This window comes from Balaenoptera ricei, chromosome 2 (genome assembly GCF_028023285.1).
Source record: "Balaenoptera ricei isolate mBalRic1 chromosome 2, mBalRic1.hap2, whole genome shotgun sequence".
In the NCBI taxonomy this organism is placed as follows: domain Eukaryota; kingdom Metazoa; phylum Chordata; class Mammalia; order Artiodactyla; family Balaenopteridae; genus Balaenoptera; species Balaenoptera ricei.
In genome coordinates, this window is record NC_082640.1 from 50,903,350 (window position 1) to 50,927,695 (window position 24,346).

At 38.4% G+C, this 24,346-nt stretch overlaps 1 protein-coding gene across 5 annotated transcripts in view; it reads left to right on the forward strand.

The window, feature by feature from the left end:
- MEF2A (myocyte enhancer factor 2A) overlaps positions 1 to 22,806 on the forward strand; it is a 164,821-nt gene extending 142,015 nt beyond the window's left edge. For 3 of the 5 annotated variants that reach the window (XM_059912600.1, XM_059912599.1, XM_059912598.1), the window contains 3 exons: positions 13,469 to 13,595; positions 17,301 to 17,427; positions 18,715 to 22,806. In XM_059912600.1, the coding sequence (XP_059768583.1) occupies positions 13,469 to 13,595; positions 17,301 to 17,427; positions 18,715 to 19,078 (618 nt within the window). In that variant the 3' untranslated portion in view covers positions 19,079 to 22,806. Of the gene's footprint in view, positions 1 to 9,728; positions 9,753 to 13,468; positions 13,596 to 17,300; positions 17,428 to 18,714 lie in introns of all 5 variants that reach the window. The other 2 variants (XM_059912597.1, XM_059912596.1) reach the window with 1 other exon arrangement.
- Positions 22,807 to 24,346: the final 1,540 nt, after the last annotated feature.

A 24,346-nucleotide genomic window follows, 5' to 3' on the forward strand; every position in this document is an offset into this window, starting at 1 on the left:
GTAAGGCAATTCAGTGGGGTAAGGATAGTCAGTACAACTAATGGGGCGGCAGCAATTTAGCATCCATATGCAAAAACAGAACCTCGATGTATAATTCATAGCTTATACAAAAATTAACTCAAAATGTATTATAGATCCAAATGTAAAACACAAAACTCTGAAACTTCTAGAAGAAAACATTGGAGAATTACAACATCAAAAGCATGATCCATAAAGAAAAAATTTATATATTGGTATTTAACAAAATTTAAGTTTCACTCCATGAAAAGGCCCTGTTCAGAGAATAAAAAGACAATCTACAGATAAGGAGAGAACATTTGCAAAATCACCTATCTAGTAAAAGACTTTTATCCAGAATGATACAACTACACACCTGTTAGAATGACTAAAATTACAAAAACAAAACCAAAAAAACTAAAAATGCCAAGTTCTGGTGAGGATGCAGAGCAACAAGAATTCTCATGTATTCCTGCTTGGAATTCAAAATGGTACAGCTACTTTGGAAAACAGTTTGGCAACTTCTTATAAAGTTAAATATATACTTGTCATACAACCCCAACGATCCTGCTCCTAGAGTATTTACTCAAGTGAATTGAAAACCATGCTTATATAAAAAACTTATATTTTTCATAATCTCCCAAAAGTGAGAACAACCCAGATGTCCTTCCAGCAGATAAATGGGTATACACACTCTGGTACATCCATACAAAGGAATATTGCTCAGTAATACAAAAGGGATGAAGTATTTATTCGCAACAATATAAATGAATCTTAAATGAATTTTGCTAATTGAAAGAAGCCAGATCTCAAAGACTACATAGTATATATATGATTACATTTATATTTCATGATGGAAAATGCAAAACAGACAAGTGGTTGCCAGGGGTGGGGAGAGGAGTTGAATACAAAAGGGGTAGTATAGGGAATTTTTGAGGAGGTGAAACTATCTGTGATACTGTATTGTTAGATTCATGAATCTATGCTTTTGTTAAAACCTACAAAACTGTACAATACAAAGAGTGATCTTTTTACTATATGCCGTTAAAAAAAGTCAACCAGGATTCCAGGGGAACCCAAGACGAAATACAGACCATGATACATGAATATAACGTTATTACAAATGAGTGATATGATGATACTGAAGGGGATGAGGAAGAAAGAGCTGGTCTAAATAACTTTGGAAACTGTTCTGACTGGACACCATAAGTATGGAGACCAAAAAGAATTGCATGAAATCACGGCGCTCAAGATGGTAAATTTGTTACACACATACACACCCTTAAACAAGTAACTACTATACATTGTAGATAAAGAAAGCCAGGTTTCTTGAGAAAAAACTTACAGTTAAGCAGCGTGGGTGGGGAAGGCTATAATAAACCCTGTTTTTTGGGGTTGTAGTTGGAAGTTTCAGTATGAACTTTTTTTTTTTTTAACATATATACAGATAGATAGCTACAGAAATAGATGTTGTGTACACATGAATTCATACACATCATATATTTCCTAGCTCTGACTGCTGAGAGGGTCTTAAAACAATGACACCTGGTAACTGAGCACACCTCGCACTCAGATCTTAGTTTCTAAACACCATTCTCCAATAAAAAGAATCAAGACTTCTTGGAGAAGTGATTGATTGTAGAGCTAGGGTCAGGAAAATACACAATGAGCCAGAGGTGCCAGAGTATAAGGAAATGTATGTCAAAAGTCAGAGGAACCCAACCTTTCAGAGGAGCTCCCAGTGGCCAGATCTAGAACAATTTAAGCAACAAAATAAATAACAATATTATTGGATTATAACACAAGAAGAATAAAAGAATTAAAAATACTGAGACTGTTACTAAGTAATTGATTGAATAAATAGAGGGAGAAGGGACAACTCTTCCTTAGAGAAGAATTCTAATTAATACAGGTAGAAAGAATGAGAGAAATGGCAAATCACCATTATAACACCACAGTGCAGACCTTGAAGGCAAAGTCAATGGATGAATGCTAAAATTAGCAAAAATTTAAGGAGAAATGGAGTATTTAATAAATCTCAGAATGTATCTCCCCAAATAATCGTTGATTACAAAAAGAAAAATAGTTATTTTATAGTGGAGAATCCTGGAAGACACTACCTTAACCAGAAGATCAAGGTTAACATCACTGGTAATGGGATGACATGTGTCTTCTGATATCATGTGCTAAGAGGATCACGTCACCCCTGTGGTCTTCTTCCAAAAGTCCATGCTGTCTGTCCAACTATGAGAAAATATCAGACAGACCCAAACTGAAGGACGATCTCCAAGATACCTGACCAGTACTCTTCCAAAGTTGTCAAGGTCATGGAAAACAATGAAAGACTGAGGGAGCTGTAGAGACCAGTGGAGACTAAGGATACATGACAGCTAAAGGCATATGAGATGCAGGATCTGATCCAGGACCAGAAAAAAGACATTCATGAAAAGACTGAAACCCAGGAAAGTCTATAGCTTTGGTTACTGCTACATGCAATTTTGACAACTGCATCCTGTTTCTTCAGGGTGTTAACTTTGGGGGAAACTGGATGAGGTGTGTGGTGGTGTGCTCTCTTTGCAGCTGCTCTCTAAGCCTAAAACTATTTCAGAATACAAAGTTAAAAATACATACATAGAGCCACAGTTGATTATGGAAGATTCTCACAAGAATAACACTTCAGAGACAGCACCTCAATCTGGTTGAACAGTTCAGGGAGCTCATATTTCTCATATTCGTCAACAGCCGTGTGGCTGACGGGGTCTTGGTGCACTGGCCTGGTGTCAGGCCTGAGCCTCTGAGGTGGGAGAGCCGAGTTCAGGGCATTGGACCATCAGAGACCTCCTGGCCCCACGTAATATCAATCAGCGAGAGCTCTCCCAGAGATTTCCATCTCAACACTAAGACCCAGCTCCACCCAACAGCCAGCAAGCTCCAGTGCTGGACGCCTCATGCCAAACAACTAGCAAGACAGGAACACAACCCCACCCATTAGCAGAGAGGCTGCCTAAAATCATACTAAGTTCACAGACACCACAAAACACACCACTGGATGCGGCCCTGCCCAACAGAAAGACAAGATCCACCCCTACCCACCAGAACCCAGGTACTACTCCCCTCCACCAGGAAGCTTACACAGGCCACTGAAGCAGCCTCACCCACTGGGAACAGACACCAAAAACAACGGGAACTACAAACCTGCAACCTGCAAAAAGGAGACCCCAAACACAGTAAGTTAAACAAAAAGAGAAGACAGAGAAATATGCAGCACATGAAGGAGCAAGGTAAACACCCACCAGACCAAACAAATGAAGAGAAAATAGGCAGTATTCCTGAAAAAGAATTCAGAATGATGATAGTAAAGATGATCCAATCTCTTGGAAATAGAATGAAGAAAATACAAGAAACGTTTAACAAGGACCTAGAGGAACTAAAGAGCCCACAAACAACGATGAACAACACAATAAATGAAATTAAAAATTCTCTAGAAGGAATCAATAGCACAATAACTGAGGCAGAAGAACGGATAAGTGACCTGAAAGATAAAATAGTGGAAATAACTACTGCAGAACAGAATAAAGAAAAAAGAATGAAAAGAATTGAGGACAGTCTCAGAGACCTCTGGGACCACATTAAATGCACCAACATTCGAATTATAGGGGTCCCAGAAGTAGAAGAGAAAAAGAAAGGGTCTAAGAAAATATTTGAGATGACTCTTGAAAACTTCCCTAACATGGGAAAGGCAATAGTCAATCAAGTCCAGGAAGCGCAGAGAGTCCCATACAGGATAAATCCAAGGAGAAACACACCGAGACACATAGTAATCAAAGTGGCAAAAATTAAGTACAAAGAAATATATTAAAAGCAGCAAGGGAAAAGCAACAAATAACATACAAAGGAATCCCCATAAGGTTAACAGCTAATCTTTCAGCAGAAACTCCGCAAGCCAGAAAGGAGTGGCAGAATATAATTAAAATGATGAAAGGAAAAAACCTACAACCAAGATTACTCTACCCAGCAAAGATTTCATTCAGATTCGACAGAGAAATTAAAACCTTTACAGACAAGCAAAAGCTGAGAGAGTTCAGCACCACCAAACCAGCTTTACAACAAATGCCAAAGGAACTTCTCTAGGCAGGAAACACAAATGAAGGAAAAAACCTCCAAAAACAAACCCAAAACAATTAAGAAAATGGTAATAGTAACATACATATCGATAATTACCTTAAATGTAAATGGATTAAATGCTCCAACCAAAAGACATAGACTGGCTGAATGGATACAAAAACAAGACCCATATATATGCTATCTACAAGAGACCCACTTCAGACCAAGGGACACATACAGACTGAAAGTGAGGGGATGGAAAAACAAATTCCATGCAAATGGAAATCAGAAGAAAGCTGGAGTAGCAATTCTCATATCAGACAAAATAGACTTTAAAATAAATACTATTACAAGAGACAGAGAAGGACACTACGTAATGATCAAGGGATCAATCCAAGAAGAAGATATAACAATGGTAAATATTTATGCACCCAGCATAGGAGCACCTCAATACATAAGGCAAATGCTAACAGCCATAAGAGGGGAAATCGACAGTAAAACAATCATAGTAGGGGACTTTAACACCCCACTTTCACCAATGGACAGATGATCCAAACAGAAAATAAATAAGGAAACACAAGCTTTAAATGACACATTAGACAAGATGGACTTAAGTGATATTTATATTTATAGGACATCCCATCCAAAAACAACAGAATACACTTTCTTCTCAAGTGCTCATGGAACATTCTCCAGGCTAGATCATATCTTGGGTCACAAATCAAGCCTCGGTAAATTTAAGAAAATTGAAATCATAACAAGTATCTTTTCTGACCACAATGCTATGAGACTAGATATCAATTACAGGAAGAAAACTAAAAAATAAAAACACATGGAGGCTAAACAGTACGCTACTAAATAAACAAGAGATCACTGAAGAAAACAAAGAGAAATCAAAAAATACCTAGAAACAAATGATGATGAAAACACAACCCCAAACCTAAGGGATGCAGCAAAAGCAAAAGCAGCTCTAAGAGGGAAGTTTATAGCAATACAAGCCTACCTCAAGAAACAAGAAAAATCTCAAATAAACAACCTAACCTTAAACCTAAAGCAATTAGAGAAAGAAGAACAAAAAACCCCAAAGTTAGCAGAAGGAAAGAAATCATAAAGATCAGATCAGAAATAAATGAAAAAGAAATGAAGGAAACAATAGCGAAGATCAACAAAACTAAAAGCTGGTTCTTTGAGAAGATAAACAAAATTGATAAACCATTAGCCAGACTCATCAAGAAAAAAAGGGAGAAGACTTAAATCAACAGAATTAGAAATGAAAAAGAAGTAACAACTGACACTGTAGAAATACAAAGGATCATGAGAGATTACTACAAGCAACTATATGCCAGTAAAATGGACAATGTGAAGAAATGCACAAATTCTTAGAAAAGCACAACCTTCCGAGGCTGAGCCAGGAAGAAATAGAAAATATAAACAAAGCAATCACAAGCACTGAAATTGAAACTGTGATTAAAAGTCTGCCAACAATCCAAAGCCCAGGACCAGATGGGTTCACAGGTGAATTCTATCAAACATTCAGAGAAGAGCAAACACCTATCCTTCTCAAACTCTTGGAAAATATAGCAGAGGGAGGAACACTCCCAAACTCATTCTGTGAGGCCACTATCACACTGATACTAAAAGCAGACAAAGATGTCACAAAAAAAGAAAACTACAGGCCAATATCACTGATGAACATACATGCAAAAATCCTCAACAAAACACTAGCAAACAGAATCGAGCAGCACATTAAAAGGATCATACACCATGATCAAGTCGGGTCTATCCCAGGAATGCAAGGATTCTTCAATATATGCAAATCAATCAATGTGATACACCATACTAACAAATTGAAGGCTAAAAACCATATGATCATCTCAGTAGATGCAGAAAAAGCTTTCGACAAAATTCAACACCCATTAATGATAAAAACTCTCCAGAAAGTAGGCATAGAGGGAACCTACCTCAACATAATAAAGGCCATATATGACAAACCCACAGCCAACATCGTTCTCAATGGTGAAAAACTGAAACCATTTCCTCTAAGACCAGGAACAAGACAAGGTTGAGCCCTCTCACCACTATTATTCAACATAGTTTTGGAAGTTTTCGCCACAGCAATCAGAGAAGAAAAAGAAAGAAAAGGAATCCAAATCGGAAAAGAAGAAGTAAAACTGTCAGTGTTTGCAGATGACATGATACTATACATAGAGAATCCTAACATGTTACCAGAAAGCTACTAGAGCTAATCAACGAATTTGGTAAAGTAGCAGGATACAAAATTAATGCACAGAAATCTCTTGCATTCCTATACACTAATAGTGAAAAATCTGAAAGAGAAATTAAGGAAACATTCCCATTTACCACTGCAACAAAAAGAATAAAATACCTAGGAATAAATCTACCTAAGGAGACAAAAGACTTGTATGCGGAAAACTATAAGACACTGATGAAAAATTAAAGATGATACAAACAGATGGAGAGATATACCATGTTCTTGGATTGTAAGAATCAACATTGTGAAAATGACTATACTACCCAAAGCAATCTACATATTCAATGCAATCCCTATCAAACTACCAATGGCATTTTTCACAGAACTAGAACAAAAAATTTCACAATTTGTATGGAAACACAAAAGACCCTGAATAGCCAAAGCAACCTTGAGAAAGAAAAACGGAGCTGGAGCAATCAGGCTCCCAGACTTCAGACTATACTACAAAGCTACAGTAATCAAGACATATGGTACTGGCACAAAAATAGAAATACAGATCAATGGAACAGCATAGAAAGCCCAGAGATTAAACCCACACACATATAGTCACCTTATTTTGATAAAGAAGGCAAGAATGTACAATGGAGAAAAGACAGCCTCTTCAATAAGTGGTGCTGGGAAAACTGGACAGCTACATGTAAAAGAATGAAATTAGAACACTCCTTAACACTGTATACAAAAATAAACTCAAAATGGATTAAAGGCCTAAATGTAAGGCCAGACACTATAAAACTCTTAGAGGAAAACATAGGCAGAAAACTCTATGACATAAATCACAGCAAGATCCTTTTTGACCGACCTCCTAGAGAAATGGAAATAAAAACAAACAAATGGGACCTAATGAAACTTAAAAGCTTTTGCACAGCACAGGAAACCATAAACAAGATGAAAAGACCACCCTCAGAATGGGAGCAATATTTGCAAACAAAGCAACAAAGGATTAATCTCCAAAACGTACAAGCAACTCATGCAGCTCAATATCAAAAAAACAACCAATGAGCAGAAGACCTAAATAGACATTTCTCCAAAGAAGATATACAGATTGCCAACAAACACATGAAAGGATGCTCAATATCACTAATCATCAGAGAAATGCAATTCAAAACCACAATGAGGTATCACCTCACACCAGTCAGAATGGCCATCATCAAAAAACCTACAAACAATAAATGCTGGAGAGGGTGTGGAGAAAAGGGAACCCTCTTGCGCTGTTGGTGGGAATGTAATTGATACAGCCACTATGGAGAACAGTATGGAGGTTCTTTAAAAAAAGAAAAATAGAACTACTGTATGACCCAGCAATCCCACTACGGGGCATATACCCTGAGAAGAGCATAATTCAAAAAGACACATGCACCCCAGTGTTCATTGCAGCACTATTTACAATAGCCAGGACATGGAAGCAACCTAAGTGTCCATCGACAGATGAATGGATAAAGAAGATGTGGCACATATATACAATCGAATATTACTCAGCCATAAAAAGAAACGAAATTGAGTTATTTGTAGTGAGGTGGATGGACCTAGAGTCTGTCATACAGATTGAAGTAAGTCAGAAAGAGAAAAACAAATACCGTATGCTAACACATATGGAATCTTAAAAAAAAAAAAAAAATTGGTTCTGATGAACCTAGGGGCAGGACAGGAATAAAGACACAGACGTAGAGAATGGACTTGAGGACACCGGGAGGGGTAAGGGTAAGCTGGGACGAAGTGAGAGATATACACTACCAGATGTAAAATAGATAGCTAGTGGGAAGCAGCTGCATCGCACACACAGGGAGATCAGCTCAGTGCTTTGTGACCGCCTAGAGGGGTGGGATAGGGAGGGTGGGAGGGAGATTCAAGAGGGAGGGGATACATATATAGGGAGGGGGGAATATATATATACATATAGCTGATTCACTTTGTTATACAGCAGAAACTAACAACATTGTAAAGCAATTATACTCCAATAAAGATGTTAAAAAAAATACATACCTATATATAATGGAGAAGTATACCCCCAAGAAAAGGAGCTGAGAAAAAATGACATTTAGGATAGTCATTTGGCTCACCTTTCATGAACTGGATGTGGAATACGTGCCACTATCCTTCAGAAATAAAAACTGTAGGAAGTTTCACTTAAGGTGTAGAAATATGTTTATAAGAATTACTAATAAACTACAAAACTTAAGGACAAACTACAAGTTTGACATTTAGCAACTTGTCAGTTATCTTGATCTTTTTTTTAAGAGATCATGAAGCATCTCCATGGAATTCTTAAAATTTGCCACAGAAACTATTTACACCCTTATCCATTTAAGTTATATTGAAAACTGTACATACACACACCCATATTATTTTGATGTGTCTTACAGTTGGAGATGTGTGAAGACATCTATAACAAAACAGTTGAAGAGCATTTTGCCCACATTTGAAATAGAAGTTTATAGGCCAGGTAGTTGTTTTTCAGAGTAAATAATGAGCTTCCCTCCTATTTTACACCATTGTCTGCTTTCACATTGGGGCTTCATGTATCAGTGATGCTTATTATAAAGACACCTTTAGCAGATTGACAAAGAAGCTTGACTTATTCAAGTAAAATAATAAAAAAACTAGATTGTAGATTATTTCTAGCATATTAATGCTTTCTAGATGTGTAGGGAAAAAAGGAGCAATATGTTTCATTCATCTTTTCTGTATGTGATTTATCAGTTCATTTCTCCTCCAGTCTCATTTTCTTCATATATGTGATTTTTCTCCATTGAAATTATTATATTCATTTGAAAACTGTATTTGCAAATGATAAACATATAAATTTGTATTATTTAAAACTATACTTACTAAATGTTTGAGTTCTTGTTGTTTCATAACAGTGTGCTAGTTACTGTGGGAAATAAGAAAACAAGATAATTTCTGCCCACCAAGGAGCACAGAATCTAGTATAAGATAAGTGGACATGTGTGACCAGGTAGGGTAGGGATGGGAGGATTTAGATGTAAGTATAGAGTTAATATTCTCCAGATTCCAAATAGAAACTAGTTTCATGATTAGGAAATCGTTTTATATATTGTCACAGTAGCATGGCCATGTGTAAGCGAGGCCAGCATAAGAGCAGACCAAGTTGGGGTTAGGAGTGTCTTTAAATCCTGGCCCTAGAGGATTTAAAAGAATCTTTCCAGTCTTTTGAAGTCAACTACAGGTACAGAAACAGTAAATAATTTATGTTTGTACTCACTGCATATATAATCATCTCTTTAGACTTCCAAACAACTGCTAGTGTTCAGATAACATGTTTTTCTAAAGAAATATTTTATATTCGAGTACCAACAGTCTTAGTAACTCTCTTATCCCTCTTATGTGCTGAGTGCAGTCGGAGGAAGAGGAATTGGAGTTGGTGAGTGTGGGTTTCTGATTGAAGGGAGTTGAAAAAGATGTAGAAAGTACTAATTCTCTTCAGTGTTTTTATCTAATGTTCCCTTTGTTACACATATTTTTTTTCTTGCTATTAAATACTGTCCAAACATTTTGAATAACTAGACCAACCTACTGGTACTGCAGAGTCTGGTTTTTCTACTTATAATTGTATATCTTGACCCATTTTATTTGTTACAACTTTTTAGGGAACTTTGGGATAGAGCCTTTATAAACAATAGCTGTCCATGATGACAAGACACATTAAAGAATTTTTTTAAGGAAAGATACAAAATACCTTTTATAGTTCCCCAAATTATTAATATATTTTTAGAAAATGACTTCACCCTCACAGTTCCTCAGATTGTAACACACTATCTTGTGTTTCTCTTTCTTTCAAAAAGATTACATCATTTTTGGTGAGGTCACCTTTTTTCACAGAGTTAGAATTATTTCATCCTGCATGAGACGATCTGAACCACAAGGGGGTTCCCTGTTTATTAAAATGAATGTCTTTAATTTAACGTACACAAACTTACTTTTTTTTCTATCAGAAGATATTCTGTTCTTAAAAGTAGCTGTTACCTTTTTTCCAAAACAAATGATTTCTATTGGCTTTTTTTCTAGAAATTAAATTTGACTAAAAATAACTTTCAGTTGATATATTTCTTTGGGAAGTAAAACTCAAACCTCACAGAACTGATCTTCTGATTTCACAGTCAGCTGCTAATTAGGTGACTTTAAGGGGAATAAAAACTTGAAAATGTTTAGCTTTTAGCATGGACAGAGGTTTAGATTGCATGAAAGCATGGGGGAAAGGCATCTGTTCATTTTGTTTACATTTTACTATTATATATATATGCATGCTGGTGTGTTTTGCACAGTTGGTTTCTTTTCAAATAAGGTTGTCTGTGCTCTGTCCTTAAAATGAGAGATTGTTCTTTAACTTTGTGTTCACTCTCACAGTTTTGGATGTGGTTTCATATTGGTTAACTAAAATACACTAGCCAGCTTTCGTTGTGTTGTTGGATTATATCATGTGCAGATTTTAACTATCTTTTGGGGAAATACTTTACTTAATGATACAGTAATGATTAGCAAATGGATGTTTATAGTTCAAGATAAAATAATTCATCTTAGATTAAACCTCACTATTTATACCCTTAAGAAGTTACCATGAATGCTTCCTTGTGAACTTATGAATTATCTAGCAATATGTTGCCCTCTAGTGGTTGTGGAAATCCACTAGTGGTTGTGCCATTGAGCTTTGATGGGTAGAACCAATATATTGGAGTGTCACTGTTTTACACACACACACACACACACACACACACACACACACACCCCATCCCACCCCCCCATCTTGAGGTCACATCAGTAGATTTCCATGGAGGTGAAGCTATGGCATGGATAAAGCCAAACCAAACCATGTTGCACTTTATTTTTCACCTAGTATTTGACTCTTGAAGTTTCAGTGACCAAATCTGTGAGAACAAATTAAATCCAAAGTAGATCTCTGTCTCAAAAATTCATTAAAATTTTTAACTTGATGCTGAGACAAAAATGTATTCCTTTCCACATTCCTTAAAGTATACCCTCAATAACAGAATCTCAAAGGTAAATTTCTAAGTATTTGAAGACTATAAAATCTAGCAATCATAAAAATAAATACTTGTAATTAAGAAACAAATATATAACCAAAAACTGTAAACAGTCATTCACATTTCTAAAACTTAAGGTAATTCAGACTCTAAAACTTAATTTAAAATGCAGAGCTTTATGTGTCAGACCAAAATATAATCAGACACAATCTATTAGAATTTGGAAAGTTGTATAAATTGGCTTGAACTCTAAAATATAATCGTGAATGGCTCTGACCCCAAGTGAAATAAAGACAAGTGCCCTGGAGCCTACACTAAAGCCTCCTTTAGAACCAGGCTACAGAGATTCCTTTAGAAGCCTTGCAATTCTAGAATAACTCTACTTCATGACAGCTCCAGGGGAATAGCTATGGATCAGAAGGAATAAATATATTTACTTTTTTTTTTTTATATACGAGTTATGTAGAAGTCTTGCGCCAGAGGGTTTCTTAGAGCAATAATTTAAGGGTACTATCTTCCTGTAGTACTTCAGTTGTCTCAAAGCATTTCCCATCTATTACCTTACTAGATTCTCACAGTAGTACTACAAGGCAGGCAGCACAATGATCACTATCTTCCCCACTTTATAACTGAAGAGGTTTGGAGAGGTTAAATGATTTTCCCAGTGCTTAGGAATTAGTGAATCTGGGACAAGATCCAGGGCAGTATAACCTGAATGGTCTTTCCAACATCCTCTAACTTAAGATTGGATAGAAAATACAAACTAAAAAGAAATAAAATGAGATCTGGATCCTTATCAAATGATCAAAAGTTCAAATATCTAGATCTAACCAAATGCCTTTATCTGATTACCCTTTGAAATGGTGTTAGAGAAAACTGAATCACATCCTGACTCTTTATAACCTCAAGGGCACTGAATTATACTTTTATTCATATGGCTTAGTACCCCAAATGTCAGTTATCAGGCTGTAATTTCTTCAGTTAGAAAAAAATAACCCTGGAGTTATGCTTTAGCCTTCTTGTGTTCTAACCACATGGAACTTGGAGTCTGTCCTGTTCCTCTGATCCTCAGTTTTAGAAAGTGTTCGCTTAAGGCAGTGTCATGAGAAACTGCCCTGTCATACCCCTACACATAGAGAATGGTGACTATCTTAAACTGACTTGATTATTTAATAGTTGATTTCTTTTTTCATTCCCACTGTAGATAGGATACTATGTAGATGCTGTCAGTTGGCAAGCATTTACCATTTCTCATACAGCCCTGTCAAAAGTACTTTATTCAAGAGCTCTCTACTCAAAGCTTCTCCTCTCATAAGAGTCAGGAGACTGTGTCTGAATCTGCCGTTAAAAAACAGGTCAATGTTGGATGATGTGGATGATGGGAGAGGCTCTGCATGTATGGGGGCAGGGAGTATATGGTAAATCTCTGTACCTTTCCTTCAATTTTGCCGTGAACCTAAAACTGCTCTTTTAAAAGTCTTAAAAAATCTATATCTAAATATATACATACATATACATGTACATATATATATATGTGTGTGTGTCAACTGCAGGATCACAGGGAAGGAAATATGAATACAAGCTGCACTTTAGTAAGCCATGACTTAAAACCTTGTTAATATGTAAATGCTGCAAAAAGTAGCTTTGATCCCTATATGCTCATGGACTTATAATCTCTATATATACAAATGACCTTGCTATCCTCGGGTATTTAAAATCTACACATATTTTATTTAGGGTAGTTTGGCTGTCTTTATAGTGGCATCAAGTCCTCATTTATGCTAACACATAAGTGTTATCAGTCCTAATGCAGGTTTCTTTTTTAAGGGTATATCTCTGACATCAATAAACTCTATGAAAAAGACTCTAGGGGAAACTGAATAATTAATGTAAAATACGTCCTTTAAAATTAAATATTTAGTTATTCTCATTAGTATTTTTAACGTTTTCACATGATCACTGCTTCAGGGAATAATGACATTCACATCATGAAACTGTGAAAAATGTCACTTTTAAATTGAATGTTATTTTTTAAATATTAAGTTTGAATATAAATACTCACAGAATAACACTTTTACTTTTTTCTTCTCTCTCACAGAATACCCAGAGGATAAGCAGTTCTCAAGCCACTCAGCCCCTAGCTACCCCCGTGGTGTCTGTGACAACCCCTAGCCTGCCTCCGCAGGGCCTGGTGTACTCAGCAATGCCGACCGCCTACAACACTGGTAAGCCTACTCTGTTGCCTTTTGTGGGTTTTATTTCTTTGTTTTGTGCTCAACATGTGCTTTTATGATTCTTAAAAAGTATATTTATTGAAATAAATTATTTCCAGTTTCTTAGATTCACATTTGGATATGTTAAAGAAACACATGCTACTTTGAAAAAAATTAGAAAATACACATTGATTGTAGAAAGATTTCCCAGCATGAACTTTTACTTACCCCTGCCGAAGAAACAACTAGCTGTTATCAAAATTATGGTATGCAGCAAGCAGAGCAAAAGGCTCAGCATTTTCTATATAGTTCTTGTTAAACAGCATCTCACTATTCCAGGCTTTGAAATAAGGTGTTTTTCTGTATGCTGTGTCAACCTACCTTGGGAAAGACTGAGTCCCTTTGGACCTCAGGGCTCGGGGAGGTGGAGCTGGGTGGCTGTGCCAGCAGGTCGTGTTTTCCTCCGTGTGACAGCCCGTTTGGTTTCCGCTGTTTGTGCCTGAGGGGCAAGACCAGGAGCTTTCTTGTTTCTCCTCAGAGTCTGTCACTCGTCACCTCTGAGGGGAGCTTTTCACTCATTCATGTTTATTTAGACATTTCACTCCCAAATACCCTATTTGGAGGATATATTAAGCAAATTTAAGAATGCTGCAGTGACTGAAGGGGTGCTTTCAGCCACGCAGGCTGTGTGGAGAACCCAACGTGCACAGGTTTCTCTAGATGTGCCATTATAGGGAGCGGCAGAGGACACATGGGGCTTCACTTTCTCACCAGCTGAGCCAAACACCTGATGCTTCAAAAGAAGGAAAGAGGGAAATAGTTAAAAATACCTTGCCAGTTTTTCAGAGACTACAGTGCAGAGAATTTATTCTTTTGTGATTCTAATAAGGAGACTAATAAAAATCATCTAATTTTAGACTTCAGGGTAAATGCTGTAGCACGGTGCTTTCACCCTGCTCTCTGGAGCTCCCAGAGTGGTGCAGAGCCATCAATACATTTGATTGCTGCTTTAATTCCAAGTAGTTCTTTTAAAACAGAAATAACTTTAAAAGGTGTTGTTGAAAAAGAAAGCCTCTTAGAAAGTGTCTACTACCTTTTCCAACAATCAATATGAAAAAAAATGTCCAAATCCATCAGCTAAATCTAGAGTAAAGCCAGGGATTATGCATTCATAGAAATTCTGTTTCATTGTCCTGATCACCAGCTATATGAGCGACACTATTCTAGGGACATATATTTTCTCCCAAGTTTATTCTGGAAAAGGAGACAGGACATACCTAAGTTGGTAACTATGGCGGGAAGTCCTGAGTTGTTGAGGTTACCAGTTGATACTCTGATCTCTAGAAGGTGAGGAAAGAAGGAAATCTGTGAGCTAGAATGTTCAGAGGAGTGTTGGCTAAGGAGATGGGGCTTGAGCTGGGTGTCAACATTAGATTACAGTTTACTGAGCATTTCATGACAGGTTTTTCCAATATTCAACTTAGATATCCCCCTGTATTTGTTTTTAGAAATGCCATTGGATTTAAAGAATCTTTTTTTTTAAGTCCAGAAGGAATTACCAAAACATAAAAATGGAGTCAGGTTCTGTCAAAACTGTCCATCACTTAGCATCAGTCTCACTCCTTCTTTAACTACATAGTCTTTGCTCTCTCTCAGAGCACCTATTCTGTTTAATGTTACCACGTTATCTTTAACATATTTATCTATTTGCCTTTTTAAAACATGCATCCATGTTTTGTCTTTCGTTAGTATATCAGCTACGTTGTATGTGTGGCACGTGTCAAACACATGCCAGTCAGTCAGTACAGGGATGAATAAATGAGCAACATTTCAAAGAGTACAGTAGTTCTGTGTGGAGGAATCATATAGACGCTTGCTTCCTCATGCCCATCCATAAGATCGCTCCCAGCTTCTCCACTCATTCATGGATCCATTCAGCACATATTTATTGAACACGTACTGTGTGACAAGCACTGTGCCGGGCACTGGAAATACAAGAGTGCATGGTTAACAGTGGAATGTAGGGTCTATCAGAGGAAAAGACACAGGACAAACAGCTCTAGGAATAATTTATTACTGCCATGTTAAGGGCTGCACTGAAGCTTCCACCTGAAGGAGCACGCCTGACTCAGCCAGGCAGAGTAGGGAGAGTGTTCCGGGAAGAGGGAGTACTGTGTACCAAGGCTGGGAGGCAGCAGGAGCGTGGCTGGAGGGATGGGACGGCTGTAGAGTTGAAACTACAGAGGTAAGTAGGGATGCATAGGCCTTGTTGAGGACTTTGGACATGAGAAGCATTGAGAGCATTGGGAAGCCATAGAAAGGTTTTAAGCAGAGAGGTATCATGACCATATTTGTTTTTTGAGATCACCTGGCTACAGTGTGCATGGGGCAAAAGTGAATTCAAGGACACCACACAAGAGGCTACTGTGATGGTCCAAGTAATGGTTACTGATGGCGTGAACTAGGGTGGTGGCAGTGGAGACGGTGAAACTTGGGCAGGCTTGAGAGACAGTAGCTAGAGTCAACCAGACATGATGGTTGGTGGTGGAAGTAAGTACCACGGATAACACCCACAGGTTTCTGGCACGAACAGTCATGTGAAAGTTGGTTCCATTTACTAAAGAGAAGCAGGTTTGGAGGAAATGATGAGTCCAGTGGAGTCATGTCAGATTTGAGGTGTCTGGAGAGACATACAAATAGACATGTCAAGTAAGTAGTTGGAAGGACTTGGAGGCACTGTGGAAGGCACAGTGTGATGGACCCCCACCCCAGCTTCTGTGGGGAGGGACGAGGCAATCTTAGAGAACACTGAATGAGAAAATATCCTAAGCAGAGCTATGCTGTTTCAACTCAGTTTCTTTTTTTAAAATGCTAATTCACTAGGAAGACCAATTTCTTTAAACACCTCTCTTGAGACATGAAAAAGTAGTTAGAAGAGTTTTTGCCTCCTCTCTTTAGAACTAACTGGAAAAGACAAGCGTTAATGATGAACTGAAATAACTCTACGTGTGAATGATAACTAACATCCTAAGTCTGATAACTAACATCTTAAGTCTTGGTCACAATGATTATGACTGAAGCATTCATGTATATTATGTCTTGTAACAGTTTTTTGATGAACTTTCATTTTGCATGCAATCAGGGATCTTTGGCAGTTCCTGTACTTCGAACAAATGCAGTTATTTAATTGTGTGATAATGTAAATACTGTCTATGTCACTAAGCTTGGCACCCCATGAGAAGGGGTCCTGAGTCTTTCCTGCTCCCCCTGTACTTCAAGAATATGAAACTTGCTGATTTAGATGGAGTCAGGGTGAGCTGGAGTGTTTCTCTTTGTTCAGGAGGGTAGCAGTGGGCATATTTATTTAAAATAACAATTGTATAGGAACATCCTTTAGTGATGGCATTTTTATTATTTCTATTTACAAGTCCGGAAGAAGTATCTCAACTTTTTGAAAAATAATAAACTATAAATATTTAGTACAAAATTGAAACCTTTTTTATTGAAATAATCCCAGACAACTGAATACAGCTAGGTCCTATAAACCTCCCAAAAGAAGAATTTTTTGTGGGTTTTAGACCCATAAGTGCATTGTTTGATGTTATGAAGTACCTGGCTTCTCTCAACCTAAGAAAACTTTTGAAGCAACTATTTGAAAAACAGATTTTGCATGGTCCTTTTAATTACACACACAAGCAACATTTCCTTCTTTTTTAGATTACTCACTGACTAGTGCAGACCTGTCGGCCCTGCAGGGCTTCAACTCCCCAGGAATGCTGTCTCTGGGACAGGTGTCAGCCTGGCAGCAGCACCATTTAGGACAAGCAGCCCTCAGCTCTCTCGTGTGAGTAACTAGAAATTTTCCCCAAATCTGTACCCCTATTTCCCAACCTCTGTCTCATTCCACTGTTTGAAGAAAGGCAGCCTGAAGGTATTCCGGCCTACCTACCACCCTTCTCTTTTTTTGCCTTGGTTAACATCAACAGACAAAGAGAATAAGAAAATGAGCTGTGCCCTTTGCTTTTTCTCCCTGGATCGTAGGGGAGGAGTGGTAGGGCTTGGGTATCTTATGTATGAATCAAGCTACATGGGATTCATGTGGTTGATCCCAGCCCGCTGCATACACTGTATACCTCACCAAGAAGGGTTCACAAAACAGAATGTTCCTTATGGATAGCATGTGGGGATATAACTGAAAAGGGTTTACAGTGGTGCCCAGGTAGGACCAGGCATCACCAGCAGGAGAAGGAATGGTGCTTCAGTAGAACAGAATAGTCAGCCCACAGAGCAGCTAGAGGAGAACATCCTAGAAGAGGGGACAGCATAGCAGGCCCACGTGGCCTCCACGAGGGTTGGCCGCCTCGCCCCTGCTCAGGACACCCAGCCTCCTAGCCTCCTGCCCTGAAAATCCCCAGAGAGCTTCCCTGCATCCTGAAATAGCTCCACAATGCATACTGTTATCAGTCGTCTTGGGAATTGTGTCATGGAGAAAGGCGCAGAGTATCTGAGGGAAATTTCTTTGCCTACACAGGTGTTTGGCCCTCGGGCCTTTGCAGAGCATCCTAAATGAACACACTAAAAATAGCCATGCAAAGGCAAGTGGAAAAGGCTTGGTGCTCAGACTGGGGGAAAAGCCTGTATACACTCTACTGTGTCCTACTCTGAGCAAGTCACTTAGCCTTTCTGAGACTCTTTCCTCATCTGGAAAATAGGGTGACATGACTGACTTCTGAGAGCTGCTGTGAGAGTAGGTGACATGTTGTGCCTGTCACAGAAGCAGCAGAAAGGAAGAGAGGGAGAAGAATTCAAGTTGCCATATTGTTCCTCTGCCGTTTTGGTCCATGTACAGCATTAGTCACTGACACTGTTTTGGATACTTCAGCTACAGAAGTACCAAGACTGTGGGTAACAGGACCAGTCACTAAAAATCTCAACTGTACTTGTTTTTTTTCTACCAGGGATATATAATTTTTTTCTGTGCCAAGCACTGCAGGAAACACCAAAACTGGTCTTGGGGAATTCTGACAGTATTTCAGACCCTGGACTCTTTTCGGTCAGGTGGTGTCTGTAATATTCCATTTATGCAGATGCACTCACAAACCATCTACCATATCTTTTTTTTTTCCTTCAGTGCTGGAGGGCAGTTATCTCAGGGTTCGAATTTATCCATTAATACCAACCAAAACATCAACATTAAGTCAGAACCAATTTCACCTCCCCGGGATCGAATGACCCCATCAGGCTTCCAGCAGCAGCCGCCGCCACAGTCACAACCCCCCCAGCCGCAGCCGCAGCCGCAGCCACAGCCGCGGCAGGAAATGGGCCGCTCCCCTGTGGACAGTCTGAGCAGCTCGAGCAGCTCCTATGATGGCAGTGACCGGGAGGACCCGCGGAGCGACTTCCATTCTCCGATTGTGCTTGGCCGACCCCCAAACACTGAGGACAGAGAGAGCCCTTCCGTAAAGCGAATGAGGATGGACACGTGGGTGACCTAAGGCTTCCAGGCTGGTGTTTGTACTTTGTTACTGCAGTGAACTGCTCTACATATCTAAGTTGGTAAATAAGGACATGAGTTAAATATATTTATATGTACATACATACATATATATCCCTTTACATATATATGTATGTGGGTGTGAGTGTGTGTATGTGTGGGTGTGTGTTGCATACACAGAATCAGGCACTTACCTGCAAACTCTTGTAGATCTGCAGGTGTGCGTCCCATGGCAAACAGAGCACCCTGTAGGCAGAGTCTAGTCTGGCACTTCCTTGGACTACTTGTTTCATAAGATAACCAGTTTTTGCAGAGAAACGTGTACCCATATATATAATTCTCCCACACTAGCTTGCAGAAACCTAGAGGGCCCCTACTTGTTTTATTTAACTGTGCGGTGACTGTAGTTACTTAAGAAAAATGCTTTGTAGAACAGAGCAGTAGAAAAGCAGGAACCAAGAAAGCAATACTGTACATAAAATGACATTTATATTAATTACCCACCTGGCATGGGTCTCTGTTGCAAAGAGGTGCATGGGAAAGGGCTGTTGATATTAAAAACAAAAAACAAAACAAAAAAAGCCCCACACATAACTGTTTTGCACGTGCAAAAATGTATTGGGTCAAAGAAGTGATCTTTAGCTAATAAAAAAGAGAGAGAATAGAAAACACGCATGAGATATTCAGAAAATATTAGCCTAGAAATATAGAGCATTAACAGTAAATTAATATATTAAGTTATAATTGGAATACGTCAGAAGTTTCTTTTTACATTCATATCATAAAAATTAAAGAAACTGATTTTAGCTCATGTATATTTTATATGAAAGAAAACATCCTTATGAATTGATGACTATATATAAAATTATATTCACTACTTTTGAACACATTCTGCTATGAATTATTTATATAAGCCAAAGCTGTATGTTGTAACTTTTTTTTTAGAGAATAGCTTTATCTTGTTTTAACTTTCTAGTTTTATTTTAAGAGGGGGAAAAAAACAAACAAAAATATCTTGCAAGCAGAACCTTGGAAAAAAAAAGCCATGAACACTTATTATTCTATATGTAAATTAAAAGTTGAGCCAAACTCTTTGTGTATATAGAATCTTAAATATATTATCACCTTTGATGTAAGTACCTATGTATTGTATGGTCACCAGATTAAAAAGTATATTTTTGTGGATTGCCGCCAATTTAGGGGGAAAAGGCGAGATCCTTATTAAGTAGAGTATTCACTGTTTAATATTTACTATTTTGTTAAATATACTGTACTTTGGATTTTAATTATTGGCCCAGTCTTTTCAGAGGATTGTATAAAGGGATTTCTCCCCTCACTGGTGGTGAATGTGTGATGTTACATTGTAATCTTTGTGCTGTATGGGTTGAGCATCATTATATATTTTATATGTGTATATAAATAGCAAAGTGGCAAAAAAAATTGGTGTTAAGTTCATCCTGCATAAATGTAAAATGTGTTGTGACAGATTTTATAAGGCATTATTTAAAACTTGCCTTTTGTGAGGAAAAAAATATAGTAGAAAAGCTGACCTAATTTAATTAATATTAGAGAAAATGGCAAAATAGTTGATGAGCACAAAGGTTTTATAAGTGGTAAATGATTAGGGAAAAATATTCGTGGGGAAAGGGGTCTTTTTTCCTTGACCCTCTAAAATAGAGTGATGCAGCTGGTTACAGAATACTACCACGCCGGACACTCTGCATCGAATGACACTGCAGTGTGGGGAGCAGTCCTCTCATGGTGCCGATTCTTGGCACAACTCTTGCCATCCTAATGCCCTCAACTGAGATGCTGACCAAGGCCTTACTCTCACAGGAAGACAGCTAAGTGGTAACAGCAAGTTCGGCAGGTCCCTGGGCTTGTGCCATGAACAAAATTCAAAGTCCTGTATGTCTTTCATCATTGATTTTTAAATACTCCCTTTCCTGAGAAACTCAAAATAAGGGTTTAAAATTACTGCTATTTTCTATTTTAAACTTAATATTAAGCAGCTACCTACAATTTTTACTTATGTTTTGGTTTTTCCCCCTAAATTGCGTTCCTTGTGACGTTTTCCTCCTATGCTCTTTATGACAAATCATCAGCCAGACTTCCTGACTGACACATAGGTAGTAGGTACAGGATAAACTTGTGGCATTCCCAGCTGCAAAATGGAATTCTGTTTTTAATGACATTTTCAGTAGTAAATTTTGATAAGAGGCCAAAAAAGGGAGGGCAATATGCTTTCTCCTCTCGTCAGTTTAGACATTTGGCTCTTATTCAGAAAGGATTGGTTTTTCTTTAAAATATACTTATTTTACTGAACTACTTACAGGCACATTTCTTCATGAGGTCACACCTAGTTGAAAGAAGACAGTTTCCCAACACTGAATTTCCAGGATAATCCTTACCACTTTGTAAACCATTTATAGCTTTGGAAGTGTTCAGTGCTTCTTTGGTTGTTATTTATGCATGTTCATGAACTTCTGCTGTACATGGGATAGGAGTTAACACATTCACATTTACTGTCTATTTTCTTGTGTGCCTTATGAGATGGCTTTTCTGACTGTATCTCAATAGTCTTTCTTTCTATGCAGGTTTATAATCAGTACAACTACTGTTTTCTAAAATAATATTACGCAAGGCTCGGAGTTTGTATTTCAATTACACTGACCAAGTAACAATGTATTCCGTTTTCAGGAACTGAGTATTTGACTGTTAACCCTTTTCCCATACACCCAGTGTGACTTAGAGCATATGGACTTGACAGAGACACCCTCACCCAGACCCCATGTACGAACACATAAACATACACGTCTCCTGGTGGAAACCAGCTCAGAGTGGGGAAGACACTAACCGTGTTACTTTAGAACCTACTTTTCTACCCTTTTAGACTCATGTGTTTTGTATGACACCATCATAAGAAATTTTATCCCTGCAGATGAAGTATTTTATTACTAAAAGACAAAAACAAAAAAAGCTTAAATTGCACTGGTTAAAGTACAGTTTCCAGCAGCTGTACTTCCTTCAGCAGTCTACCTGGTACTACATTGAGAGTGAAAGTCACCATTGTACGTCTACAGATGGTCCCAATCAAAAATCAATCTTTTGAGCCCTAATTATGTCCATTGTGTTAGAGACTAAATCAGGGGTTTGTTCTAAAAGAACAGTATATGTTTTACCATTTCCTTTTACTGTAAGGACAACTAATAAAGCATTAACATATTTTCTGTATTAACCATCATGCGCACAAGAAATACATAGTAAATAAGGAACCAGAAAACTCCTGGCATTGGATCATAAGAAGCTAGATGATTAGAATGTGAAAAAGATTTTACAAATGTAAAACTTTTATTTCTCTGTAGAAACTTTCTTCACTTTGCTGTGCAAGAAGACACTGCTTTGCTATATTTAAAATGGCTTTTTTAAAAGAGATTTATGTATTTGGTAAATGTTTGTAGTCAACAGTTCACACAAGAAGCTGTACACGGTTTGATCATGTAAAACCGTTTGGCGGCACAAGCTGGACTTTGTTGCCATCCTTGAGATGAACCTTTTAAGAAAAATAAGTTAATCTCAATTTTTCCCTGAATGTGTTTTTTTTCTTCATTATACAATAAATATTATAGTGAACTTTTTATCAAATGGTTAAGAAAATGTTAGAGGTTGTTGTAAACTCTTTGTATCCTGCACTCACTACAGTAAAGATGGACTGGCTTTTCCTGTGTACTCCAGACTCTGTCATGTTTGCCACCAGTCGTCCTCTTTTCCCTTCCCTTTCCTCTCTCCCTCCCCTCCCTTTCCCTCCTCCTTCCCCTCCCCTCCCCTTTTCCGCCTGCAGGTCCCTTTCACTTGCTTTGAGATGTGGTCAGGGAAACTGTTGGCGGCACCCCACCAGCCTCCCCTGTATTGGCTCCCGAGGCCTCTCTTCCTGGGGCGCTCCTGGACGCTTTAGGAAGCATCCAGGGATCCAGTCCCAGCATCAGCCAGCCTGGCCGTTCTGTGCATGCTGGTGTGGATACATTAAACCCATTCAGTCTCTGATCGCGGCTTCCTGCAGGATATGCTACCAAAGTGTGGGGGTGGGGCATTGCCGGCACTTACTATCATCCGAGTCTATTTCTCCCTCAAGTTTAGGTGGTGAAATAATTTGTTTTACTCAACATGCATACATAATACTTAGCTGGGGTGGCAGAAGACAGATTTACTAAAAAAATTTTTATTTTCAAAAGTGATTGATAGATGTGAAAAATTATCTTAAACTTGCAGCAAAAAGAGTTCTCTTCCTCTTATTCACTTTCTAAGCCATCTCCCAGCTAAGTAGATTCTTGCTGTCAAATTAAAAGCTAAATGTCTGTGCTGGCTTTACTTGGTGACTACTGTGAGACTCTTACTAGCAGGTTTTGAAAGCTGGTTGAGGCCTGTGGCTAAAAATCACACCGGCAGCTACTTAAAATCAATTCATTGCGATTTCCTAGTTGGCTCCCATGGGTGCTGCCTCCCTCTAGGCTCTGTCTTGTTTTTCAGTTGATTCTATGACTGACACCAGCCAAGAAAATGACTTTTCAGTGATGTCTTCTGCCAGTGGGATGGCTCCTCCTGCCTGCTCCCATCTGCCTGTCCAGTCTCTCACAAGGGGTCAAAGTACCACTTGGTTGTAGAACTGAGGAGGCGGTGGTCTTCCTTCCAGCTGACACAAGAGTGGGGAGGTTCCCAATAGGCACCTGGAACACTACAGGGAGGGGCTCGTGGGGGCTGAGTGGACACGTGCTGCCAGGCAGAGCGTGCTTAGCCCACGAGTGAGAGGTTGGCCCCAGCCCATGACTGCACGTAGCTGGGGTAAATTCCCACTTCCACCGCAGTGTCTGCTTCCTAGAGGACCCAAACTAACAGGGCGGCTTACCCCGCTTTGAGAACATGCCCTAGACTCCAGTCACTGTCTTACACACAGTCTGCCTGCTCTGTGTATACCAAAGCAGCTGAACGCAGCTGGGGAAGAAAAAAATCAGTTACACTAACTGGTTTCACCATATTATCCTCCACCACCCTTTTTTTAAACTTTATTTTGAACTAATTTTTAACTTACAGAAAAGTTGGAAAAATAGTAGGTTTCATATGTCCCTCACTTAGCCTTCCCTAATGTTAACACTTACAAAACCACAGTACCACTATCAGAACCAAGAAATTAACATTGATACAGTGCTATTAACTAAATACCCTATTTGAATTTCACCACTTTATCCACTATCTCTGTTCTAGGATCCAGTCC